This window comes from Erpetoichthys calabaricus, chromosome 1 (genome assembly GCF_900747795.2).
Source record: "Erpetoichthys calabaricus chromosome 1, fErpCal1.3, whole genome shotgun sequence".
Classification (NCBI taxonomy): Eukaryota; Metazoa; Chordata; class Cladistia; order Polypteriformes; family Polypteridae; genus Erpetoichthys; species Erpetoichthys calabaricus.
Genome location: NC_041394.2, coordinates 174370763 through 174390433, shown reverse-complemented (window position 1 = coordinate 174390433; position 19671 = coordinate 174370763). Strand labels below are relative to the sequence as shown.

Sequence of the window (19671 nt, the reverse complement as noted above, 5' to 3'; positions counted from 1 at the left end):
AGAAAGGGTTAAATGATTAGGACGAGACACGCATAAAAACCAGTGGCTGTCAGGGCTGGACATTGAGGAAAGGTAAATGTGGACTGGAGAGAGTCCAGCTGAGAAGAGAAAGTGAGACAAATATGGTAAAAACACAGGACTAGTACACAAGTACTGGAAATACACAGAAAGTATTGCGTACTGACATGCAGTGACTGATCAGCAAGCATTAGGATGCGGAAAGAAACAGAGAATATCTGACTGGTACTGGGAATGAAGCGTAGTTCGAACTGCACTTACAGGTACTCGCCCCTGAAACTCCCAGAGAAGCACAGATAATTCTGAGACTGGGCAGTATCCAGAAAGTACTAGAACTTAAGGTATATATAAAGCATTTAAATTAATATTCGCCCACTTGGAACTTTTAGCTCACACATTATAGTGGTTTTCATCCAAAATCCTAATTTTCTATTGCTTGTAAAGATAACCTGTAGCGTTCCACCAGGATGCAACACTCAGGCCCTGCCCACACTACATTTTTTTTTTAAAAACACAAGAAATTAGTCTCCATTTTTGTCCACACTACTGTAGCATTTTCAACCCCTGAAAATGGAGACTTTTAAAAGCAGTCTCTCCAGAGTCATATACTTCTGAAAATGCAGCCTCGGCATTGTAATACAGATGGGCAAAACACTGAATTTTTGATAACGCACACTCTAATCGTACCCTGATTGGTTTGTGGTTATTATGGGGCCCTTCCCCGACTGGACCCTGCACATTACCACATCTCATCCCCTGATTGGTCACCTTTCACAGAAGAAAAACACGTTCCAACATAGCGGACATCAAAGTGTTGCTTTTGATGGCAGTTGTTGTGCTTCTTACCTGTATGCATCTAAATTGTGTTTTGTACAGTTTTGTGCTGCATACTGTACATGAGTAAAGTGTAAATAATTTACCAGTCACTACAGTTTTACAATCAATCCCATGCCCAGAAGCGTTAGCACCCTTTCAAGGATTTTTTTACCAACTCATGCCCAGTGTAGGTGAATGTCTACGTCATAGTTGTTTTCAGTAGTTTCAGTGTAGACTGAGGTACTTTTGTAAAAGATGTGAAAGTGCTAGTATCAACAGAGATCATTTTTGTTTAAAAATACTGTTTTTAAATGATAACATAGTAGTTACGACAGCACATCTTCGCCGCAAAAGGCACACAGATAACAGAACTAACAAAATAAAACATGCACAAGGACTTCCTGCCAACTTGACTTGATTTTTTTTAGTGCTGCTAAAATCAGGGCAAGGCACTTTACCATCTTGCCATATTTTATAAGCTTTTCTATATAATGCACCTATCTGTTTTATCACAAAGGAATGAAAAAGACCTATCCCCACCTGCCCAACCCGGCCCCCAACCAGGTCCTATAAGTCTAAAAATTCATCTTTCTGGCTCTATAACAGATGGCTTGGTGCTAATCAACTAAGAAAGCAGAGAACAAAAAGTCTGCATTTTATTCACACAACAAAATGTTAATGGTTAAATTGTCTACCTACACGCTTTCCCTCACAAAAGTGTGAGCTATTACCATAAATTCTGCATCCCACCACTACAAACTCTCAGCACTGTGTGCCTACATTTGGTGTGAGCTTAATCTACAGTAATGTGTTTTAATCAATTCTTTCAAGTAAAAACTGAAAAATTATGAAGCTATATATATATATTTTAATGCAAGTTATTATTGGTTTATAATACAGAATACAGTGAAATTCTTCCTCACATGTGCTAGTCACCATATAACATGTCACCACTCTCTGATGTCATGATTAAGGAGTATAATTAGTAACTAAGTGGAGTTTTACTCTTTCACTCTTTCTCGGAGGACTAACTGTTTTGTACAACACTCCCTTATCACAGCTCAACTGCTATTTAGTGTAGCACTTCATTTTTTTAATTTGTATATTTTTGTCAAGATTTATTAAAGTACTACTTTAACAAATTACAAAACAAAGCAAGGAATATGAAATCATCCAAAAAGCTATTTTTGAAAGTATTGAAGACACATTTTGAAGTTGACATAAACTCACAGCTTGAACTCATGAATCAGTAAAACGCTGAAGATCAAAGCAGAAAACATGAGAAACTGATTTAAAGTGTTCATCATACTGTTTAGAAATTATAAACATGTTGCATGATTTATGCATGAGTAACATTAAGAAACAAAGCTGCTTATTTCTAATTGATAATGTCTACCTATATTTTTAAACCAAATTTCTTGGCAAAATTGACACCCTAACATTTATAGCATAGAGCTGGAATCACTCTTTGCTCCTTCACATTCAGGTATGATAGCATAAAAATGTGGTGCAGAATGCATCAGAAAGAGATGACTTGTTTCGTCTATTAAAGTATAGTTCTGTACTTTATTACACTCTTGTTTCTCATGGCAATGTGTTGCCTGTTGGTTGGACATGCAGGTACAAATTTCATTGTACTCTTACCATGTGACAGCACAACTGCACGAAAGGGCACACAGCACAAAAGAGAAAGGACTATATACAAGTAATATTTAAAGGAGAAGCAATGATGATTTCAGTTAAGTAATGACAGAACTAACGGAGAAAAAAAAAGAACATTTTAGAACAAAAAATTCAAAATATCCAAAATGTATGATTAGAACACTTAAGCATAATACATTAAATCATCCATTGTTACACCGAATGAAGAATGATACTGCAGATTATTTTAATATTAGGCTTGAGAAGCTCCACACAAGACAGTATTTTTCTTCCCTTGCATGACATCACACGTTTATGGACTTTGATATTCTAAAACAGTGGCTCTCAAAATGGGTCCTGGGACCCAGCATGGCAGCAGGTTTTTTTTCCAACCAACTTCTGTTTTCAAATGGACTCCTGACCTATTTAAGAAAGCTGTAATATCCCAGGTTTAATGTTTTGGGGCCAATACAGAAATGAAAAAAAGTAAATTTGGTAATTATTTATTAGAATGTACTAAGCATTTACACTCACAGAGGAAATTATTAGGATCGCTATACTATTACCAGGTAGGGCCCACTTTTGCTTTCAAAACAAACTTAAGTCTTTGTGGAATTGATACCACAAAATTTTGGAAACAATCCTTTGAATGTCTGTTCCACATTGACTTGATTGCATCACACAATTTCTGCAGAATTGTCAACTCCACATTCATGCTGCCAATCTCCTGTTCTGCCACTTCCCAAAGACGTTTTATTGGATTCAGATCCGGTGACTGGGAAGGCCAATAAAGAACACTGAATTTATTGTCATGTCCATAAAACCAATTTGATACCATGTTATTCTTTGTGACATGGTGTATTTTCATGCTGGAACTAGTTATTAGAAGCTGGGTAAATTGTAGCCATGAAGGGATGGATGCACATGGTCAACAGCAATACTCAAATACTTAGGTAATGGCATTTGAGCAATGATTGATTGGTATTAACAAGCCTAAAATGTGCCGAGAAAACCACATCATTAAGCCACCACTTCCAGCCTGGACTGTTGGCAGATGGCAGGTTGTGTGCATGGATTCATGCTGTTGCAACCAAATTCTGACCCTACCACCTGTGTACCACAGAAGAAATCAAGATTCATCTGACCAGGCTACATTTATTTAGTCTTCAGCTACCCAGTTTTGTGAACCTGTGTCCACTGCAGCCTCAGCTTTCTCTAAGTAAATAAGAGGCGTGGACCCTGACGTGGTTGGTCTTCTGCTGTAGCTCATCCGCCTCAAGGTTACACATGTTGTGCATTCTGAGATGCATTACTTCTCACCAACAGTTATACAGAATTACCTGAGCTACCGTAGCCTTAAGTCAGGTCAGACCAATCTGTCCATTCTCCTAATTCCGGCCTTAGAACTGCTGCTCAATTGATGTTTTTTGCTTCTCACACAATTCTGTGCAAACTCTAGAGACTATTGAGTGTGAAAATCCCAGAAGATCAGCAGTTACAGAAAAACTCAAACCAGCCCGTTTGGCTCCAACAATCATGCCACAATCAAAATCACAGAGATCACATTTTTCCCTAATTCTGGTGTTTGATGTGAACATTAACTGAAGCTCCTGACCTATACCTGAATGATTTTATGCACTGCTCTGCTGCCACATGATTGGCTGGTTAGATAATTCTATTGATAAGCAGGTGTACAGGTATTCTTGATATTTTGCTCTGTGAGTGTATATATGTTACATGTGGATAACTTAGTGCCCTTTTTTTTTTTTTTACTTGATTTTTAGGATTTTCAACAACATCATGATTTTCATTCTGATTCCCAAGGCATTCTGTTTATTTAATTCATACTTCACTGATGACTATATGTTAATAAGTCTGAGGTAGCTGCAGCCTGTCAGGATTCGGTGTGGTTTGCCCAAGTGTCTGCTCTGCTCATTGTTGTAATTTTTAGGATACATTTAACGGCGCAAACTACACAGGAAAAAAGGCAAATTAATAGGAAAACTACATAAAAGAGTTGAGCATTTAAAGCCATAGCAACAATACAAATATTTCAAAATGTCTTATTAATAAAAATATCACACTGTTGTGCTTTTCTGAATGTACAATAAGAGCAGAGGAAAACAAAGGACAAGTTAATGAAATGAGATCAAGTCGACGTAAAATGGTTCACTGATTGTGAAACTGGTGGGGACAAAAATCTGCAGCCAAAATGGCCCCAAGGAGTGTGTTTGAGAAGCACTTTCTAATAGTCAGTACACTGGTCATGATTCAGTGTGTGCTGCATTTGTCTTTTACTGCAACTGTTTAGTGGTTCACTTTAAATGACAAAAGAATTGCTGTTTCTGTTGAGTAAAGTGGAATGAAACAGTCCCAGATGATCACTTACATGTTTCATCTTGATTCCTATTGTGGGTAAAGGATGTGCTTTAATATGAAATGAAAATATAAAAATGTTTCTTTAACAAACATGTGGGTGATTATTACAATTAATACCATATGTGAAGAATATGTATATATATATTTATTACAGTTTATAGATGATTCGGATGGGTCTATACAGTATGTATTTGAAATTGATAATAATTATAACCATAATAATATGTTTCATTTATATAACTTATTCCTATTATCAAAACGCTTAATTTAAGCAGGATCATCTAGAAAGAAGGTTTTGATACAAAAATATTTAACAATGCCCAGAAAAGTATTAGGAGCAAGGTGTCAATAACCAGTTTCTAAATGGCATCCAATAATTACTGAAGACTGGAAACTATGTGTTTGTACACATTCAGCAGAAATGTGGTACTGACCAGCACATACTGTGATAGAAGTACTCATGAAAATCAAGAAACATCTTAAAGGATATTATCCAGAAGGTATTCAGAAAAGCAAATGTAGCAAGTGACAAACAAGCTCTAAATAGTACCTAGCAAGAAACTGAAGGTGTGGACTGCTATGCAAGTACTGCAGCATATTTCCGAATTTACTGTGAATTGAGAATTAAAAATGGTAGATGATAAGTAAATAAAAGACGAGAGCATTCAGGTGTAGAGAACTGAGGAGGAGCAACAAGGAAGGGTGTGACACAATGTGACACCTTAGAAACAATGTGAGTGCTCATTTCTAAGTGAAAGTGAACCCCACTCGAGAAGAAGTGAATCACATCCTTTGCTTAAACTCACTTTTCACTGTTTCATGGTCACCTTCCATGGCCTGTAAACTATATGGCTATCTAAACTATCCAGACACCTGCACAATGCAGTTCACAAGCGATTCAGCATACCCCACTCTAGAACATGGAGAAACAGATGGAAAATGGAAAAGGGAAGGCAAGTCACTATTGGCACAGATGACACAATTACAAATATCAAATAGGAACATGGATCAGAGGCCATTTGGATCTGCAAAGCGTTAATGAGACTAAAGTGACAGAAGAGTGGTTTGACAAGAGACAAGACATTGGAACCTCATGATGTCATGGGACTTGATTGACTGGACAATATCATAAAATAGAACTAGAGTAATAGCCCACTGGGACAGTATGGTGACAAGACACTGAGTTGATAGCAGACGGGAATATTGCCATTATGGGAGACGTTTGTGCACCTCAGGACCAGTAATGTGTCTCCATGTCCTCTTCTGCTACAAAGGTGAAACCTCAGGTCACGGGAAACAATGCAATTGCTTTTGAAAATGAATTAGTTGAAGGCCAAATAGTTAAATGAAATACACAGTTACATAGTTTAAGCTCCTGTGTTTATCTAGTGTAGTATGAATTGTAAGTGCTCTGTCCATATAAAATAATTTGGAGTGAGTTCTACAGTGAAAATAAATTAAATAAAAAGATTTCTGATTAACTTAAACAGCCAAGCACTGGGGGAATCAGTGAGTGCACCTTAATGAACTAGGGGATGGACAGGACTGTGGGGTTTTGGGAGACAGAAGGTTTTGTTAGCAGCAGTGGAGAAGGCAAGCAGCAGCCACAAAGTAGAGGGATTAAATGACTGTAAGTGCAGCTGGGAACAGCTGGCTGTGTAGAATTAAATGACAAAAGACAAGGAGTATAGATGGAGCGTGATTAGTGTTTGAGAAGGGGATGTGTAACCACACAGTGAGAGAAGAGGCAGTTGGGGATGGGGGAAAGGGCACCATCTTATACTGGCATTGAAGGGTAGTGACAGGAGCTAAGTTGTTGACAAGAAGAGCAGGGGCACTACACTACACTATGTATCCAAGTAACATTAGAAGTAGGTGATCATTGGCAGTGGAGGAAAAGATGAAAAAGTATACTGCCCACTTCTGGACCAATCTCTACACATCAGTGGAAGACAAAGCAAACCTATGGACAAGTTACTGGCACTCTGAGGTGAGTATAAAAGACTTACCTGGCACTATTTCCATACCATGGAGAGCAGATAACAAAACAGAGCATAAGTTAGAGATAGTCCAGAGGAATAAGAGGGTTTGTGACCACTCAGCAAAACCTGGAGGGCACCACCAACAGGAAAGGGCTCAGGGCTTGTGGAAAAAAAGTCAGAAAGAGTATATTGCCCTGGGAGATGAGACAGAGGTGTGGAGTAATTCAATGTATCTCGTCTTTGTGTGCAGTCTACTGCAAAAACTCCTACTCTTAGTGCAGTCCAGTCTATTTTCCGTTAGCTCAGTTTAGACTAATTTAATTCAGCTGAACATATTCAAGTCCAGCAAACCTCAACTGAATCCATTTGAGTGTACTGTTGTAGAGTTCAGGCCTGTCTCTGCTCAAGGAATCAACCCCTCTTTCTCAGCCACATGTTCTCCTTGAGATGGCAGCACTGGAGATAAATCACAGGGACTAGGGATTAAAAACAGTCCTGCTCAGACAGCTAAGCTAAATAGAGATCTCTTTTATCAAAATGGCACAACTGAGAGAGGGGAGACAACTCCTTGAGCAGAAACATGGTCATTCAACCTTTGTTCAGACCTATCCATTTTAGCTCAATTACACCTACACAGTTCACTACATTAATACTTAGCACAGTAAAGTCCATCTTAGATTAACTCAGTTAGATCCTAATGATTTTACTCAATTCAGCTAAGCTCAGTCCAGTTCAGTTCGTCTTTAAACATTCTGAGCCAAACCAAAATATCACACATCTCCATTTTTGTAAGTCCCAGAGAGGTCAATTTCAGTATATCATAGCTTAATACATTCTAACCCAATTTAAATTCAGGTTAGTCCATTCTATCCTGCATCAGTTCAAGGAAAATTCAATTCATTCCAGTGCATATCAGTACATTTTTGTTCATTTCAGTCAACTAAAACTCAACACAGTCCAGTCATTTCAGCACAGACAAATCTAGTTAAAGCAACCTAATGCAATTCTATTAAACATTGCTCAATTCATTTTAGACTAGCCCACTGTATCTTTACCCAGTTTAGTGCAATAATATTAATTATCATTCATCTTAGTCCACTATAGAAAAACTCAGTTCAATCTATCCTTGTACTATGTATTTTAGTCAAGCTTAGTTTAATTCTTGATTTATTTCATCCAGGGCCAGGCTTGTCCAGTAGAAAAGGAACCCTGTGAGCCTTTGCAAAGTAAAATAAAGTGGGAGACTCTCAGGGGAACAGCTCTGCCAATTATCAGTCTGTTGTGGACATTAAATGGCCACAGCACTAATTTATACAGTTACTTTGAACTGGGGAAAATAAAAGGGTAATTTGAGGTTGGTACTGAGAGGATCACAGAATGATGTGTGATAAGCCAGATATGGGGGTTCGCCTGACTAATGGCTGCAGACAAGTAATAAAGAGGCTCAGGCTGAAGCTGAACCAGATAACACCATTGGTACTCACAGAACGACTTCCACATGGTCAAGTGCCCACTGGTCATGGCCAGTCCCATTGTGCCGTGGCTGCCACCAGCGGAGTTGCACTCCTTTCACTCGTGCCTCTCTGAGGACAATGAAAAAAAACAAAACAAACAAAACAAAAACTAAGATATAAGCCAGTATCACCTGCTTCCCAGGTTCTAACGCCCTTGGTATGCCTCCCTTCATCCAACCACATATTAAGCTACTTTAACAGATAATGATGTGCCATTCATTTCAAACAAGTTATGCTCAATATATGTTTCATGGCTTCCCTCACATCAAAGATTAGTGCTTGCCACCCAACCCTCTTCCCACAATGATACATAATAACCACAATGCCCTCCACGCACAGTGGGATGTTGTAGGAGACACGCTGTGCCTGGATGAAGTCTTTCGGTTGGTGTTGGGCAATGACATGCCAGGTGATCCCATTATTGACACTGTACTGTAGGAGAACGGCCTTGTCCATGGTGTTAGCTTCGCTTAGAGCAACATTACAACTGCCAGTCTGAGCAGTGCTTCCAATCTGCAGCACAAACATGATTTTACTGAAAGGAAAAATAAGTAGAAGGTTGTTAGAACAGAAACAAAGAAGTGACTTTGCACACAAAATAATAAGCATCCCTGACATTTGCAACTGTGATGCTACCAATATCTTTTAAAAGTATTTGGATTTTATCGTGTCTCTGATGAAAGGAATGCTCAACAGAATTGCATTAGGAGTGGCAATGAGGGGTATCAGGTTGTCGAGAAACTGAATTTTCTTATACAGAACAAAACACTGGTAGATACAGAATGTTTACTAATACAAGGAAGCACGATGGTGATTGATCTTAGCCAGAAGTTACTTTAACAGGTCCCTGACTGAAGTGATGTGGACAGATCTCATCATAAGACAAGTTTATATGTCATGAATCTGACTCTTATTAGGCAGATGGTACCTTAAGAGTTTCATCAACTTTTGTTCATACCTGGCTCGAGTGAGGTCTAGTGGTTTAGTGCTGGCCTGACGCATCTTGCAGCCATTAAAGTATAGTGAGTCTCCATGAGCATGAGGAACCAACTGACCACAGCCACTGCCAATGCCTCCTCCCTGGATATGTTGCCAGTTAACCTCAGTTGCATGCTCTGACTCAAAGTTGTCTTTGATGTAGGTGGGCAATTCACTGGATGAGACGGAACAGTCATCACCTGCAGGCAAGACATACTGGTCAATACAGAACTGGGGCCATTAGCTTATTTCTGCAATTATTCCTTAGAAGTATTGCATCAACATAATAAATAATTCAAAAGTAGTCTTGATTAGTCATAATTTATTAATATACATTTTTGGTTAAAGCCATTCAAAAACCTTCTATCACCTGAACATGCTAAATCCAATTTATGGTCAAAAGAAGACAAAACTCATCATGGTAGAAAGAGAGGAGACTAATGCAAACATACACTTTTATGAGGGAAAACGAAAGCCAAACATAGAGAGTGATGGAGATACAATTTGAACCCAGTTAGTAAAAGCACTGAGGAGAAGCAATAGCCACTGTACCACAATGCTTGCATTATGAAAATGCAAGGTTACTTACTAAAAAAAGGGAATACATTATATAGACTATTACCACACAAAGATTTGAACTACAAAATATACACATTTAACCACTCCCCAAAGGTCATTGTTGGCCCCTACCTTCATGGCCTTCATCACAGATGCACATGGCTCCATTGGTGCAGTAGCCATGCCCACTGCACAGCTTTGGACAGGCTTCCCCAATGTACACATGGTCAACTGCCCAGCTTTGCTTCTCAGCTCCTGCTTCCCGCTGGATCCAACGAATTTGTGTTGCACTGCAAAGAAGGAAAGAAGAGCAAAATTAGGTGTTCCTGACACTAGAACCCTTGATGATTAGGCTTTATGATGACAAGAAAGGTGAAGCTACAAGCCAGGGAGAATTCATCTGGCTTACCTGGAAGAAACGTGATCAGGTAGCTGCACTGTCACACGATTCCAGCGAGAGCTGTTGACTGCACTGTAGATGGTGGCCTCATGGAATTGGAAAGGGGAGCATCCCACATTATTAACAGAGGATGGTAGACACTCTGTTTGAACCAAATGCCAACCATCAGTTCTAGAAGAAAAAAGGCAAAGGGATAAGTAAGTAGAGAGTGCAAGTTATAGACTAGCCTGGTATTCCAGAATGTACTATGTCTCATTAAAAGATTGCACAGAAGCACATGACAATATATTTGTTATTTATTTGCTAGATTCTGATTCAGACTAAGGGGTTCTGCCCCCTGCTCGCTTCGCTCGCCAACCCCTGGTGTTGGGTAACCCGAAATACATTGATGTATGTATGAGATATATTGGAGTGTAAAGGTGTAGATGACGAACAAAGGACGTAAAGAACCCATAGCATGGCACATTAGAAAGATTTATTGGAATATTTCTTTATACACAACATTTGTAGTTAAGATGGTGTGTTGTCTTTGAATGAGTTTTCCTTGGTATGGAGTATCCTAAACTTTAACTTTAATGTCAGATGAACGCTTCTCATTATCAGCTCCGTGCATTGCTTGTTTTCAGGAAGGTTTATTCGTTGATAGATTGCGTCATCTGGATCTAACACGTAGATTTGTGCATATTTGCGTTCGTGATGTGGTTCAGGGTGCACTGTTCCAATCCGATGTAATATTTGTCCACATACGCGAAAGCAGTACGGGCCATTGCCAGCTGGTGGCGTGATATTTACCCCGGTAGATGCAAAAGCAAATGAACTATTGTAGGATCTAATGCAGTCCATAAAGTTTTTACTTTCGGGTACATTGTTAGTTAGAAGCTTCCGTAGATATTCAGGATATTCATCTAAAGGAGGCAGTCTAACCTGACCCTTTTGACAACAACGTGTAAACTCATTAGTTGTATTGCCAGTTGTTTCTTCAGGGAAGTTAAGTGAATGACAATGACAGCAAATGATATTCATTAATCCTAATGAATGTTCATTAATAGTGGACTCATCACAGAATGCGTTGTCAGCTAATTGGAGGAATTGTTTAGCGGCTGTTTGTCGTTCCTTTCTTTGCCTTTATCTATTGCCTCTGCTGTTTGAGAGGCGCGTTGTAGGCGCCTGCGTTCATTAATTGTATTCAGGCGGGCTCGTTTCTGTATGTCCGTTAGTTGAGATGTTTCGTTTTGGAGCCGTGACTCTTTTGGTTGCGTTGTTTGAGAAGCGCATTGTAGGCGCCTGCGTTCATTGATTTTATCCAGGCGGGCTCGTTTTTGTAGTCCCGTCAGTCGAGCTCTGACTGACTGACTGACTGACTATTACCATTAGTAATATGGATAATTGCACTTACTGTTAATACGGAGCGTTTTCTGTGGTTGAACTGTTAATAATGCATCACTGTAATGTGATTCACATATGCTATATGGTTTGGACGTGTGAGGATGCTGAACGTTTAATACGGAGAGTTCGTTTATTCTTATTACCCGGACCATGCTGTGTAGTGTGGACGTTTAGTTCAGAAGCGCGTTGTAGGCGCCTGTAGCTTTTGTACTTTCTCGCGCCTTCCGTACTATCTTTGTGGACCTTTGCGGACTCTGTAGTGTCTTCGGTTTGACTCTGGGGTGCAGTGCAGAATCCTCTTTTCTGTGTGGCTGTGTCGTTAGTCATTAGCTATGGGTGCGTTGTTGCTTCATGTCTTATTTACGTTAGTTGAGCTCTTTCGTTTCTGAGCCGTATTACCCGGACCATGCTGTGTAGTGTGGACATTTAGTTCAGAAGTGCGTTATAGGCGCCTGCGCCTTTCGTACTATCTTTGTGGACCTTTGCGGACTCCGTAGTGTCTTCTGTTTGACTCTGGGTTGCAGTGCAGAATCCTGTTTTCTGTGTGGCTGTGTCGTTAGTCGTTAGCTATGGGCGCGTTGTTGCTTCATGTCTTATTTACGTTAGTTGAGCTCTTTCGTTTTTGAGCCGTAACTCCTTCGTTCGTGGTGGATCAGACTTCGCTTGCGGTTTATGAGATGTGCGCTGTAGGCGCCTGCGCACTATGTCTCCTGGTCCCATCGCCGTGTACCTGCGTCCGTGCCTTCCGGTTTACCATTCTCGGTTAGTAATATGGATGTTCTAGACACAGTGTATTGAAACTCAGGCACTCATAAAATAGTGCATTTTATGATTAATGCACTGTGAATCAGTCTCACATGTGATAGACACTTTCTCTGAGCGTGCCTTGCATCTCTAGGGGACATACTAGCTGGGTTCGAATATGGGTTATCAGTTACATAATGTATGTCAGTCCAAAAATCTTTACAACCCAAAGATGTACTCTACTAAGGAGGAGTTTGTAATTTTCAATCCAGGGTTTTATTGATTGAGGACCACAGAGGACACAAAAATGTCTTAATTTGTTCTGGCCAAATATCCATATTACTAACCGAGAATGGTAAACTAGATATGGACGCAGGGACCTGCCCGTGGACGCAGGAGACATAGTGCGCAGGCGCCACACAAAGCCCCCCTCCCCAGAGCGAAACGGGAGAGACTACGAACCGTCTGACATGCCACAAGCAGGATAAAGCGAGGTCAGAAATAAAAGACAGAGTAGGAAACAAAGTAAAACATCATAAAGAGGTTAAAGAACGGGGCCAAACACATGGAGAGCAGGTTACAGATGATGAAAACTGGAATGCAACAGCTTCAAAAAAACCTAGGCACGAAACACACGCACAGTGAGATACAGAATATAAAGGCTAAAAAAACGACAGTTAAATGTCCACACTACACAGCGGAGGCAGACCCGGAAGGTGCAGGCGCCTACATCGCGCGTCGGAAGGCGCGGGAAAGTACGAAAGGCAAAGGCGCCTACACAGTATGGTAAAACCCGACATAATACGGAAGGCGCAGGCGTTGCCGCCATATTGTGAGTGGCACTACTGCGTAGTGAAGGCGCAGGCGTCACCGCCATATTGTGCGTGGCACTACTGCGGAGTGAAATTAGGAATAATGTGCTGCTTGGGATCGTACAAAACGCCGAACGCGACCCACCGTCTGAAACTGCGGAGGCAAAGTAGGCACGGGTTCAAACCAAACGAGCTCGAGTGACGGATATACGCCTACAACGCGCATCTCAAAACGCAGAAGCAGGGCAAGCACGGGTTCAAAACAACGCAAGCTCCTACAACGCACGTCTGAAACTACGGCTGCCCAGCGGGCACGGGTTCAAAACGCCGGGGGTAGGCGAGCGAAGCGAGCAGGGGGCGAAGCCCCCTTGTATGTTCATAAATGTGCTTGCTTTTACGTTATTATAAATTTACACATTTAATGAAAAGAGATATAAAAATAATTAATAAGGCCAAGTGCTGGAATATGTTTTGTATATATATATATATATATATATATTATTGTCACACACGTGTGTTTAGGAGACAACTAAAGGGCTTAAATACATATAATTCCATGCCAGACCAGGGGGTGGTGAAGTGCACTAATTTTGTCTAATGTTGCACTAATTTGTCTAATTTTGCACTAATTTCCTCACAGGTGGTGCAGTGGTAGTGCTGCTGCTTTGCAGTAAGGAGACTGTGGAAGATTGTGGGTTCACTTCCCGGTTCCTCCCTGTGTGGATAGCGCTTTGAGTACTGAGAAAAGCGCTATATAAATGTAATTAATTAAATTTTTTTTTTTTCCTCTCTCGATCTTTTGCAGACCATTCTAGGGAAATCCCGCCTGGCTCTGGGGCAGCCAATGACGTCACTTCCAGTTCCGGTATTGATGACATCACTTCCTTTACTGACCTTTAAAGCCGCCATCTTATCTGAAGAGAATCAGAGTCTGAGTCTGTTTTGGATGAACATGTCTTTGCTTTTGAATAAGTTTTGCAGCCAGGAACAATTATATGGGTGGCTGCCCCAAACCTTCTCAATGTCTTATAGTCATTTTTCTGACAATATATATATATATTGTGACATATGGCCGGCCATTCCCCCACGCCGCCAGATGGAGCCCTTCTGGCAGAATGGAGGTGCCCCCGAATTCCAGCAGGGCATCATGGATATTGGAGTTTTCCTTCACAGCCCTGCTGGATACCATGGGGGCCGCAAGGGGACGCTGCAGGGAGGCTCAGAGACTTGTATTTGCCCTATAACCCGGAAGTACGTCCTGGTCACAGGGACAGAGGAAATGACGTGCTTCCGGGATGAAGAAAAGGAGAAGTTTTTATCTGACCCGGAAGTGATAGAAAGTCACATGGACTGAGGGACAAACACTTCCGGGTCAAGGACTATAAAAAGACTATGGAAAACCCTAGAAGATGAGCTGAGTTGGGAGGCAGGGTGGCTAAGCGTCTGGGAGTGGAGGATTGCTTATTTGAATATTGTTTATTGGAGATTTATGGAGTGGAGGGTGCTGTGTGCACATTATTATTATAATAAAGTCAACTATTGGACTTTTATCTGGTGTCTGGCGTATTGTCCGAGGGTTCAAGGGAGCGAGAGCGCCCCTATCTGTCACAATATATATATGTATACAGTATATATACCAGTAATGGCGCACTGCACATACAATTGACTTGAGCATTCATAGTTTTCATACTCTTAATCTGTATGTTTAGCATTCGTTTCCTTAGAGGTTGATGTGCTTGCTGCTTCCTGAGCAGCTCTTCTTTTCTCCACCCTAGCGGCCCACTTCTTCTCTTCTTTCATCTGCATTTTTTTACGTTGAAACTGATTAAGTCAGTGTTTGTGTTGCAATTACTTAGTACGTTTTCGTTAATTTTTCACTTAAGCTGGCACTTAAGTCTTCAATCTGCCTCAAGAATGATTTAAGATATGAAGAGGTAGGGGAAGTGACGGCGAAGGTGGTAGAGATGAGAATGGTGCCCCTACACATGTGCTGCACAGCCGCCCTGCTGGCTGCTGCCGAGAGTTGATTCTACAATAAAATAAAATAAAAAAAAAAAGAGGAATAACCTTGGAGGTCAGTCATCCCCCCAAAAGTGAATAGTAGACGTCATGTAGTACATGTGTACCAAATTTCAGGTGAATAGTTCAAATGGTTATACAGTATATTGTCACGCACGAATGCATGGGGAGCAGCTTAAGGACCCGACACGTACCGCAAAACCTTGTGCCTGGGAACTACTAATCTCTCTTTCTTTATTCCCTCAGGAAGAATGAAGCAGCACCGCCATGAATACACCCGGACTCGCTAAACCACAAGACACTTCCAGGTTCCCTTCGTTTCCCCCTGGTCCCCATCTGATGACGTCACTACCATCCATCTACCACCACAGCTCCTTCCCAGCATTCCATGTCCACTGCCGTTCCCACCCCATAAATTGTCCGACTGTTATTTGATTTATGTCTATTGTCGAATGTGCAAACTGACCGTTACTTTGAAGAACTGTGTTACAGTATACGGGGACGGAAACCCCAAACCTTCAGCATTTCTTGTGTGTTTCTATTACTATATATATATATATATATATATATATATATATATATATATATATATATATATATATATATATATATATATATATATATATATTGTGGCGGATGGCTTCATTTATATTCAGGGGGAGCAGCCCTGGACGGTGCAATACCTTCCCCTGGATTGGAGCGGTGCTTCAGCCTCCCGCAGGGCTCATTGGGAGACAGAGTTCTCCACATCCCTGTTGGGATCTGGGGTGGCCACCAGGGGGCGCTGCATGGGCTCCTGAGCCCAATTGGACGACTCTTCAGCCCCACCCGGGAGTGCAACCGGAAACAGGTGATCAAGCACCTGGAGCACTTCCGGGTGGCCCATAAAAGGAGCCAGCAACCACCACTCAGCAGCCTGAATCGAGAGAAGGAGGAGGAGGACAAAGCTTGAGGAGGAGTTGTGGTAGAAGAGAGGAGTGTTTTGGTTTGTGCTTGGGACTGTGTTGTGGCTGGGGGGATTACGGGGAAGACATGCCCTCCAGCTGAAGAAAATAAAAGTTTGTTTATTTTTACACATGCCTCCCATGTCCAATCTTAGTATTGGCCCAGAGTTTTACTTTCACAGTGCCCCAGTTAAACGTGTGTCCAGTGGAACTTGTATGTCTGTAAATCAGAGACCATGGGTCTTTCCTTCTAATGGCACTGCAATGTTCCAGTATACGTGTTGTGAGTCTTATAGATGTTTGTCCCACATATACCTCTTGAAATAATTCACTTCATGAATGGGTCATGTGCCAGCTCTTATTGTTAGAATGCTCTTAAGGTGAACAATGTATTTAAAATAGTTTAAATTTGTTATCCATATATGTCTTGATGCTGAACTGAACAGGTGTGATTCTAATTTTGGCTGCAAGAGGTCGTGGCTTCAAATTCCAACATGGATCCAGTGATCAGGGTTTCAAACTCGAATCCAGTAATTGTGTGTACATTCTCCTCATGCTTGGGTGGGTTTTTCTTAAAGTGCCTTGACTTTCCTCCCACATTCCAAAGATCTGTATTTTAGATTAATAAGATAATATAAATTATCCACTGTATAAGCACAGGGGTGTGTCCAAGTGAGCTCTGCAATGGACATTCCATTCAGGGTTGATCAACACCTTCTCCCCATGTTGTCAGAATGACCTCAGGGACCCTTGCAATTATGGGTTGAAGTTAAAAGCTTAAAAATGTTATGTTATGATTAGAAGAAAAGGCCTTAAGGGAGAGTGATAAATAGATAATTGTTTTTACACAACTAACTAGAGTTTCAATGATAAACAGAGCTCTACTTGCCAATGTTTCAAAAAGAACAATGGCTAAGGTGACAATATGTGGTCAGAAAAGCATTTCTGCATTCAAGTGGTATACAACCTTTCGGAGATAGCATCTATGACATCTTGCTGTCCCACTTTGTTCAATTTTCAATACATTTATGACTGCAGGATTAAGAAAAATGTGATGGATATCACTACATGGCTGCTAAAGTCATACAAAAAACGATTACATCTTTATATTTAATACATTACCGTGGCTGTTTGTTTGTCTGTCCAGGATTTTAAATCACCTTTAGCTCGCAAATAGCTTGACCTATTGACCTGAAAGTTGGTACACATATACTACGTGACGTCTACTATCTACTTTCACATCAACCTCTGAGCAAACGAATGCTAAACGTACAGAGAAAGAGTATGAAAACTACGAATGCTCAAGTAAAGTGTATTCACGTGCAGTGTGCCATTACTGGGATATCATAATCCTAATATAAAGTGACTAAAATTATACTTCTGGTTACACTGAATATCTATTGAGATGTTAAATGCAAAAGTTGTGTGAACTTTCCGTGTTATTTCATTTATTTTTATAGAACATGAAAACAGCTGGATTGTGAGGCCCGTGCTTTAATTTGATGTGCAAGGCCAATAAAAAAAATTGTAAACTAATGTACTGCAAATTTCTATTTAAGGTACAATCTGGTAGTTTCATCAAGACCTTTGCAGAGAAGAATGCAAGTATTCGGCTGTACTATAAAAACACACATTGCATGAGAGTCGAGGGTTGCAAGGAGCACAAACAAAGAAATAACCTGTGAAAATAAACAAAACTGTCAGATGAATCATCTAACAGAAGTTGACAAGAGCATTCACAGTAAGGATTCCCTATAGACCAATGATAGGTGTCCCTAAAATTGTGTAATAGTGCTGGGTGCATTTTCCTGCCATTAATTAGGTGTATAAAAGGGTTGTATTTCTAAAAACTGTCTTCAGCAAACTGCAAGTATTGTTCAAAAACCACATCCTTTTTTCTACAGCCCTTTTTACAGAGTGTAAAAAACAAGTGCTCAACACATAGCAGGAAATCATCACTGGCAACTGGTGTCATACTGAAATCCTGGTTACACAAGGGTACACATCTACTTAGAAGGCAAAGTCAATGCCAGTAATGACAGTACTTATTAATTATTCTTAGTGATCAGCTTATACAATTATACTACTGTTCATTTCTGACTGGACAACTGTTATATCCTAGCTACAGACCATAAAATGGCACCCTTTAGATTGATGAATATAAGAACAAGGTTACCTGTATATCATGATGTTCTAGGTCTTAGCAAACATTAATGGGGTATCCTTTAATGAGACAGTTTTTCACATTTATTATTTAATATAATATAATAGTATAATAACTAATAGACTGTGTTGCTTTTCTGCCACATTCTTCCTGTACAATTCTAGATTCTAGCACAGTATAGAACACATTGTTCTGGTGACATGTGGTGACCCATTGTCCTTTTGTGTGAACTGCATTTCAACCTCAAGTGCTCCCAACATTTTTCTCCAACATGCATTGAGCGTGCCTGAAGTGTTTTCTCAATATCTTGTCCAAAAGGGATGTACTTAACGCTTAGCTCTGTCAAAACAAGTCCTTTTTTTTTTTTTAATCTTTTTTTGCTCTTAAGCCTGAACAATAAACATTTTATAAAGCCAGACACACTACTCTAATTACAGTATGCTATTTGTAAGACCACAGCTCCATTTATAACTAACAATATGACACTGAACTATATTTAGTTTTTCAATTTAGTACAAGAGGTTCCATCATCAGTTTTTCTGTTTTTCATTTTACTGATGTTTACATTATGATCTTTTTCTCCTGATTCTTTCAGTTTTGCTTATTCTTCCCTTACTTCCTTCAGGTAGTGTGATATATCTACTTTCTCTAATGTGTGAGGTATTCTCTTCAGAACCTCACATGCTGCAAATTATAACCATGGTAAGGATTTCTTTAATTCTAAAAATGATTTAGTTTCCTTCTTACCAAGCTGCTGATGAGGCAGTGAAAAAGAGTTACACTTCTCTCTAGTGATGCAAGGCAAACAGTTATCTTGGTCAAAGAGCTGGAGCAGATGTGCAAGAGGAGCCTAAGGTCCGTAGTGGAAAATGGGGTATTGTGTGCCACATGGACTCCGGCACTTGCCAGTGACAATAGTATGAGGAACTCACCTGGCATCCTTGCTATATTCCAGCAGAACAGAATGCAACTCTCCACAGCTATCAGCCTCACAGCCAACTACTATCTACCAGAAAGAGACAGAGATGATTAGAACCAGCATGCTCAACTACTAAGTCTCAACAGGTAATAGAGAGTGTGAGAGGGGTTTGGGAGAGACACCAATAGTACAGTATATTTAGCTCTTACCTTGAACTGTAGAATGTAACCTGGTTGAATTATGAGCTCCCGTGTAGCCAGGATGTTATGAGTAGAATCTATTTTTTTGTTGGGCCAGTACAGATGAAAGGATGGGTTCCCACAGAAGCCAGCTGTGCGTACCGCATTGGGATAGAAGCTCCAGTTTTCCTCATGTGATGCACCCTCTAGTAGCAGCA

The 19671-nt window shown here is 40.4% G+C and overlaps 1 protein-coding gene across 2 annotated transcripts in view; it reads right to left on the bottom strand.

Annotated features, from left to right (window-relative positions):
- Positions 1–19671, bottom strand: part of reln (reelin) — a 147449-nt gene that overhangs the window by 695 nt on the left and 127083 nt on the right. The window contains exons 57-64 of one of the 2 annotated variants that reach the window (XM_051919109.1): positions 19484–19659; positions 19288–19361; positions 10296–10457; positions 10019–10176; positions 9309–9528; positions 8688–8885; positions 8321–8419; positions 6864–6996 (exon numbers count right to left, since the gene is read on the bottom strand). In XM_051919109.1, coding sequence (XP_051775069.1) covers positions 6870–6996; positions 8321–8419; positions 8688–8885; positions 9309–9528; positions 10019–10176; positions 10296–10457; positions 19288–19361; positions 19484–19659 — 1214 coding nt within the window. In that variant the 3' untranslated portion in view covers positions 6864–6869. The remainder of the gene's footprint in view (positions 1–6863; positions 6997–8320; positions 8420–8687; positions 8886–9308; positions 9529–10018; positions 10177–10295; positions 10458–19287; positions 19362–19483; positions 19660–19671) is intronic. The other variant, XM_028808741.2, reaches the window with a different exon arrangement.